Source organism: Corylus avellana, chromosome ca7 (assembly GCF_901000735.1).
Source record: "Corylus avellana chromosome ca7, CavTom2PMs-1.0".
NCBI lineage: Eukaryota > Viridiplantae > Streptophyta > Magnoliopsida > Fagales > Betulaceae > Corylus > Corylus avellana.
In genome coordinates, this window is record NC_081547.1 from 431,049 (window position 1) to 443,898 (window position 12,850).

A 12,850-nucleotide genomic window follows, 5' to 3' on the forward strand; every position below is an offset into this window, starting at 1 on the left:
ACATGATATTTGGGGGCCTGTATTTGTTTAGTAAAATCAAGATTGGAGAATTCCAACACAAGCGCCTCATGGATTGGGCCCCCAACCCATTCTTCGCGCTAAAAAACAGCCATACATTTCTAAGGCCATTTACCGTCCTTACCGGTAATACCCGTTTTCTAATCCAAAAGTCCACGAATTTCAAACTCTGAAAGAAAAAGAAGAAAAGAAAAACACAAAGCATTCAAATCGAAAAATTCCAGATTAAGAAACATCCCCCCTCCCAAAAAAAGGATACCCCACGCGCCACCGAGAAAATGGAACAGCCGAAGCCGGCCACAGAGCAAGCCACTCGAGCCTCGGGGCAGGAAACGGACCCGAAACTGGATCCGAAAGAGGCCGGTCATGCGGCGAATGGGGATGGGAAGTGGACAAGTTTGGTGATTGGATCGGAGTCTCAGAACCAGAGTCAGACTGAGGAACAAACCCAGACCCAGGCTCAGACGCAGACAGAGCCATCCACGACCCGAGTGGCGTCGCCCAGTTCGAGGAAATCGGTGAGCTGGAGCCCCGAACTGGTGACGGAATCGCCCGCCATGTCCTACCCCAGCGGATCCAGCCCCTACGTGTCTTCGTCCCCTGTGCCCTCCTCTTCCTTCTCCTTCAAGGGTAAAGTATTCTCTGTTTCTATATGTATTTGTATACGTACATCATTCGGTATTGATGGAATTTCTATATGATTTTTTTGGGGCAGATACGGTGGATACTGTACGGAATGTGCTGGGGAGGTGGGGAAAGAAGGTCGGGGAAACCACTAGGAAGGCTGAAGATCTCGCCGGAAACACTTGGCAGCACCGTAAGTTTATTAGGTTTTATCAGATTTGATGTTACAAAGACGTTGCCCTTTGATTTTCTGCTGAATTAGCTGCATAGTTAAGTTATTTGATTGGTTTCTCCATGCATGTAGTTAACTTTAGTGCTTTTGATTCTATTCGTGGATGGGGGGATTGCAGTTTCTTGTATAGTTCATTTGTTGGGGATAAAGTGAATGGTCCGGGTTTGATGGTTTTGGGGGATTATTATCAAAAGATTGTGATCTGGTTGTTAGGGCTGGCGTTTGTTTGATCTATTTAGTTGGTCGATGTTATTTCTGTGTAAGAGGCAGATGCAAGAAAATAATGAAAATGTTAATGATCAGAGTTCTGAGGAAGATCCTTCACACAACTGGCCACATGAATGAACAGTAAAATGAGCTCTTCAAATGTTCATCACCCAAAGAGATTCCTATGGCCTCTCAACTTGTATTTTAATTGTTGATTACAGGCTGCTCCAATATACTACCTTTTTCCAAGATTGTTGATATTATCAACCCAAACTATGAAGCTCCTCTGATAAGATGCCTTGTAATTTCTTAGCTAGCAAAACTTATATTTATTCAAAATTCTAAGCAATGTATGATTATAAATTTCAAAATAAGGAGGTTTGATTTGACGCTGTCAAAATTAGTAAAAATGCCCATGAGTGTTAGCTCGAATGGTCACTCGTTTGATGTAATACCACGAGGTCGGCTGTTTTAGTCTCCTCAATTACCTGATACATGGTTCTTGCAAGTAGGATTGTGTATCCGAGGTTTACCGACAATGATGAGTCCCAAAGGGGCCCTACCTTGAACTTCATTAAAAAAAAAAAAAGCAATTGATTAAGATATGATTATAAGCTATTTAGGATTTAATTCTTTCATGTAGATTCTGTGTTTCTATGTAGTCATAGATCTTAAAGTGAGTTATTGAGGTGGTTGTCACACAGTTTTGTAATTAAAAAGTGAAGATCCTTGTCTTTTAGTTATTATCTTTTTTTATTAGACTTTTAGGACACCATGCCTCTTCTTTTAATCTTGGTCCATGTACTTTTCTTCAACCAGAACAATATGTAGTGTAGTTATTGTTCCCGTTTGGACATGACCAAACCATCTGTACTCACTTTTTTTCTACCAAACCATGATATCTTCTTCTTATAAAGGATTAAATGCGGAGTTATTTGCATAGTTTTGGTGCTGAAAAAATGAGATGATCTCTGTCTTTCTTTGTTTCTATATAGCTTGATTATACTTTTTTGCTTTTACTTTTTTCAAAACCATTTTGCAGTTGTCATACATGATATTACTAGTGACTGCTCTTTTTTAGTAGTACTAAAGTGACCTCCTTTTGTATTAAAATAGTGAAAACCGGCCCTAGTTTTGCTGATGCTGCAATGGGAAGAATTGCACAGGGAACAAAGGTCCTAGCAGAAGGTGGTTATGAGAAAATTTTCCGGCAAACTTTTGAGACTGTTCCTGAAGAGCAACTTCAGGATTCATACGCATGTTACTTATCCACATCTGCTGGTCCAGTCATGGGAGTTTTATATGTATCTACAGCAAAGCTTGCGTTTTGTAGCGATAATCCTCTTTCATATACCGTCAATGGCCAAACTGAATGGAGCTATTATAAGGTACATTTGTATGTTACCTATCAAAAAGGTACATTTGTATGATACTTATCAGAACAAAGATACATTTGTATGAATCGTATATACTTGATATGGTAACTGAGGGGTCAGGTTGTATAGCTTTCTTTCCTTTTTATTTTTCACTTTTACCTATAAGATTGAAGTTTCATCTTGATTAATAGCATATTGATTGTCAATGCATTTGAATACTGTTGGACCTTTTTTTTTTTGGTCAAAGCTAATTATTTTGGCGACTTATCTATTTGATTGTATAATTAGCCCGGATTGGACTAGGAAATTTCAATTTTGTGAATGATCGGAACCGGGGGGCGGGGTGAAGGGATTAAATAGACTATTTACTTGGATGGGGTTTATATTCAATATGCTAAACATTGGAGGTGCCAGGGAATCCTGGGCCCAAGTCTAACTAGTGTGTGTTATTCAATGAACATACAAACATAAAGGACTTTGGGTGGGAAGGGGGTCATTGCCCCCTTGCTATCCCCAAGTCCTCTGAATGTAGCTTGTACTTGAGCTTTTGAATCAGCGTTCATTATTAGACACTTGAAGAGGAGCTTTTTGCTGACTGCCAACTTGATGGTGATGCGCCAGATGAGTCTTGCCAACATTGTTAGGGTTGAACATTTGACAACGGCGGGGTCAATTCCACAAGTAGGAGTACTGTTTTTAATGACTTATAATGCTAGTGAAAGAAGTTTGGCATCTTCTAAATGATTTTAAGTTAATTAATATTATCCTCATGAGCTGTTATGGCATATGTACAACAATTACTCACATCCTACCTTGTTTTCTGTTTACATTTTTAATTACGCAAGGTATTAATGTTATGATAGTATCTCTGGGGTGTTTGCTTTGGGGAATATATGTTGCTGTGAAGTAAGGCTCATGCGGTACTTTCTTTAGCCATTCAAGAGGTCTTTATTTTTTGAATTCTCTATATGATTGACCTGTTTATTGCCCCACTCAAGGTAGATTCTGGCTTCATTCCTGGTGAAAACGTAGGTTTGTTACAATCAAGTTTTGTTCAAGTCATCTTGGATAATGGGAAAAGACTTTTGCTAACTGTAGCGCTAATATTTATGGCAATCATGCCCTGTGTTTGTGTTAATGTGGGTGATTGCTTCTTTTAGCGAGTAGAAGTGATTGAATCAATGAACTTTTTTTCGCTTGTAATATTAATTTTCATCAGACTTAATTTTAATGTTTTTGTTTTCCATAAACCAGTGTATAGTTGGAATCATTCTTTTCTGAATTGTTAGACATCAAGCTGGAATTTGTCTCCGTTAAACTTATTTGCTTTTGAGTTTTCTGCAATAATTTCTGACAATTTTTGCCTATTTCCTCTGTGATGTCAATAGGTAGTTATCCCATTACACCAGCTTAAAGCTGTTAATCCTTCATCAAGCAGAGCCAACCCTACTGAAAAGTACGTTCAGGTCATTTCTGTTGATAACCATGAATTTTGGTTCCTGGGCTTCTTAAACTACAACGCTGCTACGAAATTCCTACAGGAAGCTTTGGAAGCCAGCAACTTACAATCTGCATGATACCTGTTTTTGGGGCTCATAGTTTCGTTTTACTGTACACTCTGCTTCATGTAACTCATAAGCTAATAGATTAGATAATTTTATTATTTGCTGTTTTGGGGGCATAGATTGCTACATTTATTTATTTGAGAATTCTTGATATTTCTTTGTTAATGAAACAAAGTAACTGTAGAGTTTAGGTCTTGGTATGTTTTGGGAGGACAACTACAAAGGTATTTTTGCTCTTGTTTCTTGGTCATATGGTCCATATAGTGGTACTTTGGACTGTTACGTCAGCATCGTGGAATAGTTGTGAGATAAAAATGTGATTTTTAATAATCTTTTTCTTTTCACATAATAGTTGCTACTGAATTCCACATATTGAAACCTTATGTTGATTTTTCTGTTCTTTGCTTTTCTTTTGGCAAAAATCCAGAGGAGCCCCAATACTCTTTCACACATGCAAAAAATGGGTATGGATGGATGGAGAGGATAGTAGAGAAAAGGAAGGGGGGGTTGTGTGTGGGGGGTGGAGGATGGATGGGTGGGATAGTTACACTTTCCCTCTTTGGATTTTTTGTTTTTCTGGAGGGTACCACATCCTTCCAAAGCTTATTCTGCTCTGGTCCTCTGGAAAGTTACGATTAAAAAAATAAAAGAAAAAACCAATTTTGCAATGCACTGAAATTGAAGAAATTTGGAAGGAAGAAGACACCAATGGATACTTTGCACTTCTCTATTTAACCATTTAGCCTCTATTAATTAAAATTATGTTTTGAGGGACACGTGACTCGACCCTAACAGTCCAGATTTAATGGATCTGGACTCCAACTCAATCCAAATTTATAATAATATATAACCAAATTTTATTACTCAACTCTTTCTATAATCAACTTTTATACTCTTATCTAATCCTTTTGATTTGATTGCGTGGTATCAATAAAATCTTGTCTATTCCAGATCAATTGTAGAGAGGTTGTTTGTTATCTGTCATTATGCCCAAAAAAAAAAAAAAAAAGGAGTTAGTCCCCACTGAATAAAGGCCTTATCTTTGAAAATCTGTTACCAAATTTACTAAAGTTCGTGCTTGACATTACAGGCAATTAGTGTTCTCTGTTGCCAATTTGAAAATGATGGCGCTAGCGATGTGTTAGCTCAGCCACACGTAATTCTTTCAAATTGGGTTCGAGGCTAATTCAATCAATTAAGCATACATATATTTTTAGAGTATGTGATTCTCAAGCTTTAAGAACAAACGTCTGGTTAATGGATTAGATTAAATGAATTTCTTCTAACTCAATTTGAAGGAAAACTTTATTCATTAGAGAAATGGATTAGATGTTTTTGGTTCCTTAAATCTTTTAAGACCATTTTGCCGACCTCTCATTGGATTCCAAGGATGTTGAAAATGGATTACTCTCATACGTTGGTATAAAAAGGGTGTTGAAAATGTGTCTAGGCCGGTGCCAAATAGCAGCTTTATATCCTGATGCGATTTGAATGCTTTCGGACTTTGGGGGGGTTAGTATTTGGGTCATGGCCCCTATACAAGAGGCATTGGCCTGGGACTAATGCTAGGCCCAGGCAACTTGGTATTACTTTTGTCCACCAACATAATTGAAGCGGGCCACACAATTTTTCCTTTCGGCATGTGATTAAGATTTACACTAATCCTAGTTAGATTGCTATAATCATTAACCTATAATGTCAAAATCAAGGTATCTCTTAACTGTTTCTGATGCATGCTTAATTGACCCACCAGCATCTTCTATGCGCACGCGCAAATGTCATATCTTTAGAATTTAGATTACACTTTATTTAATTCCATCTTAAAGTGAAATTAAAAGTAAAGATATTGTTTTATGAAATGGAGAAAAATTCAGCAAGCCCAGCATTATGTGCCCTATAAACTACAACTCAGTAGGAGAAATCAGTTCTCTGTCTTGCCAAGCTGGGTTCCCAAGATTTCAAACAGCCCTATATATTAGCCCTAAAGCCCACCATTCTCGACAGGAACCTTCAAAAGTCCTAGCATTATTAGATACCCATTAAGTTAAACCTTTAATTCTTAGGATTATGACATTTCATTATGCTTTCCAATTCAATGCTCACAATAGTTCATTCTATTGTACGACGTGGCGTCTGCTCTCTGGTACTAATTCTTAACTGTCTAATCATTGATATTCAAAAATTCATTATAGTCGTCTTAGATTTCACATGGGTAAGGAAGAATTAGGTCAAATTCTTGTATATATTTTCAAACTAAACTTTTGTTAGCAGAAATTTCAACCCCAAATTCTCATTCATGTTTATACACAGTATAATTCACTTTTGAAAATCAGCAGGAAAAAAGAAAACCAAAAACTTTGCTAGTGATGTCCATGGACATTAGTGTTTGGGACATTTGTGTTGGAGAAGGAGACCCAATAATTTACTGTAACCTTCCAAGGCAACAATTCAAAAGCCGAAGGCTATGGCTTTGAAAACCAATATATTTCAAAGTATGCCATTCTACTGTTGCATTAAATCATTGCATTCCATCAAAACTCTTGTCGTAGTGTTTTTATAATCTAAAATGACATAAGTATCTAGTTTACTTCTTCGTGACTCTAACAACCCACACCCTTGTCGGTGGCCTAATGGGCCTAGTTACAGATATAGGTTATCATGTGTTCTCGTATTAGCTTTAACGTTGTCATTCTTTCTCTTCTAAAATATACTCATTTCTGGTCCCATCCCAACATTTTTCTTTCTCACTCCTGCCCACTACAACCTCAACTCTCAATTTTCCAATGGATGCTATTACTTACTATATATATATATTTCACAAACAATGTTCATTGCACCGACTTATTATTAATTTAATGCAACCCTCATATTTTAATACCAAGTACGTAATGCTATAAATTAACCACCTTAACCACTTATTCCAATGGATGCTCACCTATCAATTAATATTTATATTTTTTTAAAACAAGAATTTATTCTAAAATTTGTTTAGACTGTCACATCAAGAATTGACCACTTCCTTTTATCAATTTGTCCTTTTTAATTTTTTTTTTTTTTAATATGTACATATATATATATATATATATATATATCAAAATGTCTCTTCTTCTCTTGGATGCTCTCCTCACATATTGGATTTGGTTTACCCCCTTCTGAGTTGTGATGAAGAAAAATGTTATTCTTCACACCATTTTAAACCGGTTGATGTGTCGTATTTTTTTAGTGGCTTTTCTTTTGTTTTCTTAAATGTCCAACACTGGAAAGTACGTACTTAAAACACGCTACGTCTGTCGATATGAAATGGGTGTGATAAATAAGTGTGAAGAGTAACATTACCCTCGATGAAAATAATTAATCATAACTGATACCAAAACAAATAATTAAGGTTGCAGTCAATCATTAAGCAGTTAAAAAATAAAAAATAAAACCTACTCATTACACAAGTACTGCATAGTTGGAGCCCACCGCAGTGAAAAAACCTACGAGGGACCACCTCAAAAGAATCTTGAGAAAAAACTCTAAAAATGTATGACATCAAATAGCCCAAAAGACTCTGTATTGAGTCTCTCTCATAAAATTATCTGACTTAATCATCGAAGGCTTCTCGTCGGCCTTTGGACTGACATTATTCCATAGGTTTTTCCTTATGTTGCAGATGTGCTGCTCTTAGTTTGATGGTCAAAAGATCTGCATCAACAAATAACTTTTAATATATGTATATATATATATTGTTGAGTTGATTTTTTATTTAAGGAAACAAAAAATTAAAACATGTACTTATAATATGGACTAAGCCTGTAATTTGGTTTAAAAAAGACGATCGCATGCATTGTTCTCATTGATCTCGCTTTACACAATAGACCGATCGAAAGAGGAAAAGCAAAGATGAAAAAGGAATTTCAGTGATTAATCTCCACATATTATTAAATTTTGTTGGGAAGCAAAGAGTTGTCCGGTAGCAAAGAATTGTGTAAACATTAATTAATAATATCTTATAAAAAGAAAATGTTTATATATAAAACAAGATTTCATTTTCATGACTGATCATGATAACCTGTAGTACAAAGGCATGACATAAATATATAGAAGAAGAAAAGGAAAATATGAAAGAGTTGAGGGACACGATGCTGCAATTGTCATAAACTCGATCACCCATTATAATGATTCAGAGAGGGATGGGTAGAGTTTTCATTGCACGCAAGAATTAGTGAATAGTCACACTGAAAGAGAATATCTTCCATTTAGGTGCAAGCTGGATGCTAGTGGAGGGAGCATTTTACATTGTCACCCCATATTTGGTTATTTCTTAGCCTTTTTGTTTTAGCTCCCCTAAATATCATAGACACGACCATATATGCTTTCAATTTTATTTACCTCTCTATCTATTATCTAGCTAATATCTATCCCATTTATCATTTAACCCTACCCCAACAAACAACAAACCCTTTAATATTTTCTGCTTGCTAGCTTCCTCCTCCATGGGAATTCACTTGCAACACCTAATTACTACTATCTCATTTTTGTTAATTAATTTCCACTAATTTTCATTATTCTCATTATTAAATCTATATATCTTGAGCAACAACCTAAATCCTGTTATTAAAAAAATTAGGTATATATGAGCAATAACAATAAGGGTAACAACATAAAAGTTGAAGCATATATAAAATTGTTATTTCTAAATGTCACGTATCAAGTTTTCATATGTGTTGTGTCTATGCATGAGTATAAGATTAATTATATAGATCAATATTAACCTGATCAATTTAATTAAATGGGTTAGATTTCTAAACCTGAACTCATTAATTTTGTATTAGCCTTAATTAATTATTAGGATGAAAAATTAAAAAGAAAAAGAAAAAACAATTATCAACATAGAAAAGCAAAGAGATAAAGAGAGTGACCTTTTATCCTTAACACACCAAATGTCAACCAAACCAGTGGTCGTGGGGGGTGGAAATGGCAGGGGCGCGGAGAGACATACACACAAACTTTTTTCTAATTATCCCCCTAGTCCCTAGTGGGTATGAGTATGTAGAATACAAGTGTTTGAAAAACACCCATGTAAATGTAATCCCATCCAAAGTGAAGTGGTCCTCATTATTACTAGCTATCTGATACTTTGTTTCAGAGCCATAATAATTCTGGGGTGGTTTTGCAGTATTATTTGTGTCACTGCTTGAAATCCCCATTCAGCCCAAAAGGAGAAGAATAAGAAGCCCCATTTCAGTGAAAAAAAAATGATGATGGATGAAAAGATAAATCATTGCTGGGAAAAACAAGAGATGTATTTGTCCCTTTTCTTTCGCTGCAATGAGCTGTAAAATCTAAAGCACGAATGATAAGAAGAGGAGGAACAAGCAAAAGAAAACAAAGGAGATGGGTTTTGTTCATTAATTTGTTGGTGTGTGATATTGGTGGTGCGAGAAGCAAGCTGGGCTCCACTGTTCAAGTATATGTAAGTATACATAACATAACATGCGAGAGAGAGAGAGAGAGCAAAGAAATTAAAGGCTGCCAAAGAATATAGAAATGGAAATCACGGTCGCCCCACTCTTTTTCTCGTCTTGTCACCATCCACTTCCCTTTTCCCCGCAATTCTCTCTCTGTGTGTGTTAGCTAGCAACATCGCACGGTGCAGCCTGAACGGAGACCTGTTGCTTCTCCCTTCTCCGTCCCGTTTTTAACATGAGAGATTTTATGAAATCCCGTTACGTTAATGTGGAAGCACTTTCACTGTTGAACAAAAGTGGCTGGCAGAGAGTGCAGGGAAGCGTGTGTATGCGAGAGAGAGAGAGAGAGAGAGAGAGAGAGAGATATGAGTGGGGATGACACAAAATATATTAAACTGTCCTTTCTCATTCTGTCTTCTTGTATTATCGGTTTCCCGCCAACTGACAGCCAAGAAATTTGCAATCTCTCTCTCTCTCTCTCTCTGTCTCTGAATGCATGTCAGCACGTCCCGTCAGACGTCCCTCCACCCCGGTTGGCTGTTTTCTGGGAATCACATGTAACCCTTCATCTTCACCCCTAATCGCTTTTTTTGGGTATTGGATCTCCTTAATATTACTTTTACATGCAAAACCAGTTTAATTTTTATGTCAAATATTCTAATTTATTTTTAAAAAAAATTTAATAGTATTTCTCATAGTTACATCAAAAATGAAAAACTATGACAATACTCTCACCTCCAATAAATTTCATTCTATTTATTTTATTTGGTATATGGTTTAGGATGATTAAACTAAGGGTTAAATATAAAAATTGGTCCATGTCCTTTTTTTGGTGTGTATCAAATGAGTTGATATATATATATATATATAGTTGGATTTTTAAAAGTAATAAAATTAGTACTTAAGCTTTATGAGAGTGTAAAATTAATTATTATGTCTATTTTTGTTAGTGGGCCATTCGCTACATAATAAAAAAAAAACAAAACAAAACAAAAACCAAGTGGTCCAATCATATTATCACATATATCATTTCCACACATAATCATCACCAACTCATCAAATATTACCAAATCAGTTCTCCATATCGTCTTTCACTACTTGTATACAACTTAAGAAAGAGAGGTATTCTCGTCAAATCCTTTGCTTCTCTTATCTGTCTTTTTTTATATTTTATTATTATTATTATTATTATTATTATCCAACTACTCTATCCCTCTCTCTCTCTTGTGTGAAATTATAAAACAAGAACAAAATATAACATATAATTTACAAAATGTCATTTTCTTCCTTATTTTCAAACAAAATTTAAAACTTTTTTTTTCCTTCAAATAAATGCTCTTAATTCTAAGAATCCAAAATGAAAGATAACATTTTTTTTTTAATTAAAATTAAGTACTGGAAACATTGATATTTCTATTTTAGAGAATAGTGTCAATATTCGGTCCTTTTTTAAGATTGATTTAAAAGTGGATTGAGCATGTAACTTCAACAGAACATGCCGGTGACGGGAGAAAGGCCAAAGAATGCAAAATAGCATTTTTTCTAAACAATTTAAAAGAATAGTTGTATTTGTTTCTTTAATTTTCAGACAGTTGACATGGATGACGGAATTAGAAAGGGCAAGCTTTTATGGAAGTCATAATTGAATATTCGAGGGCAATCTCCAATCTTTAGGCAGTATGTTCCTACACCAAGAGCAGCGCGTAACTCTTCAGGGCCCGTATATATGCATATGTTGACGTTTCCCTGCAACTTGTTATAATAAGATAACGATCGGACTTATTCCTATATAGATAAAACAAAGAGAAAAGGTATGCATATTATTCCTTCAGATTATTAGGCAATTTTGTAATGATTTCCAAACCTCTATTTTTTTTTTTTTGGGTATGCTTTCCATAACTTCTAATTGAACCAATGTCTCTTCCAAATTACTACAAAATTACTATATACCCTTTCGAATGTTGTACTTTTCTCTAATTTTTTTGAATAATATTTTTCTTAGTTTTGGTACAAATTAAGAGGATATATTACAATTTTCTAATAGTTTGAATGTGACAAATCAATGTCAGACCGAATGTGTGTTGTGTTCTAGTTTTGGTAATGCGTTAATAAGAAACTAATTTAAGATTAAGAAGGTGCCAAATTGTCTTCAGTGCCGTTTCCCGTTGGAACAACAACAATTGACAGTAAAATGAGGTAGTGACGATTGACGTCGTCCTTACCTATTTCCATAAAACATTCCAAAATAGCTGATTAGGAGCATATTTCAAATTATAAATTAATTAAAGGAGAAAATTAATAAATGTTATTAGCTAGAGTGGCAGGTGTAAACGTCAGAGACCCCGAGAGTGTGGCAGGGGGTGGCTGGGGCGATGGGTTTATTAGGGCCATTTCTGATTTTGATTAGACGGCCATCATTAATCTTATCATATAAAATACTTTATGATTTTCTGAAACTCGAAAAAGGACATGAGATACATGCATATTGTTGTCTTCACCCGGTTCCATTTATTTATATATTTTTTGTTTTGTTTTGCCCTACTTACCATTTGATATTCGAGGGGAAAGTATTTTGTCGGTTCCTTATCTTTCCTTTTTTTTTTCCCTTCTCCTCAAATCCAATCAAACAGTACATTTTTGTAAAGCTGAAATTTTTGCAGAACCTATATGTATATTTCTTAGGGTACATCTAAGTGTTATGTTGGTAAGAAAAGTAATCAAGTTCATACCATACTTCTTAAAAATAATTCATTTCTTGAAAAAACAAAAAAATTAGTCCACTTTCTACTTTTCTTTTTTTTTAAAAAAAAAAATAAACTTTTTGATTCGATGAGAACGTTTGAGTTTAGGGTTGAACAAAGATAGGTGCTCTTTTATCTTTTAATCTCCCAATTTATGATGTAAGTTGGTCAAGAATGACAAGTGGTGGACACATTATCTATGCCCCTCGGCCTACCAACCCAAGCGGGCTTGAGAGAGGAAGTACAGGGGCTCGAAAACCCAACAATTTTACGAGAGTACATCAAAAGAAGTCATTGTCTATCCGATAACCTCAATTTATTCAAGGGGTTTGTAGCAAGACTTTGTTGGCGCCACATTACGAGTCAAGAAGTGCATGTCACACCCTACCACCTTGTAACAGTAGCATATTGCATTTAATGAACATCCATTACATTATTAGTGCTATGCTCCAACAGAAAGATGACACTTGAAAAGAGGGCCGAGCACTCGGCCTATAGTCAATGGTCAAACGACACCCCAATACCTGACAAGACCAATGCAAAGGAGAGAGTACTGATCAAAAAAAAAAAAAAAAAAAAGCTATAGAAAAGTACAAAAACACACTCACTTCTAACCCTAATTTATATATACAAC

The 12,850-nt window shown here is 35.4% G+C and overlaps 1 protein-coding gene across 2 annotated transcripts; it reads left to right on the plus strand.

The window, feature by feature from the left end:
* Window positions 1-200: 200 nt before the first annotated feature.
* LOC132188698 (GLABRA2 expression modulator-like) lies at window positions 201-4,400 on the plus strand. 2 transcript variants are annotated; one of them, XM_059603225.1, is made up of 5 exons: window positions 201-648; window positions 734-835; window positions 2,198-2,469; window positions 3,846-3,913; window positions 3,999-4,400. In XM_059603225.1, exons 1-5 carry the CDS (start codon window positions 297-299, stop codon window positions 4,054-4,056), a joined length of 852 nt encoding a protein of 283 aa, XP_059459208.1. In that variant the 5' UTR covers window positions 201-296; the 3' UTR covers window positions 4,057-4,400. The 2 variants fall into 2 exon arrangements, with proteins under 2 accessions (XP_059459208.1, XP_059459207.1); XM_059603224.1 differs by having other exon boundaries at window positions 204-648; window positions 3,846-4,400.
* The last annotated feature ends 8,450 nt before the right edge of the window (window positions 4,401-12,850 follow it).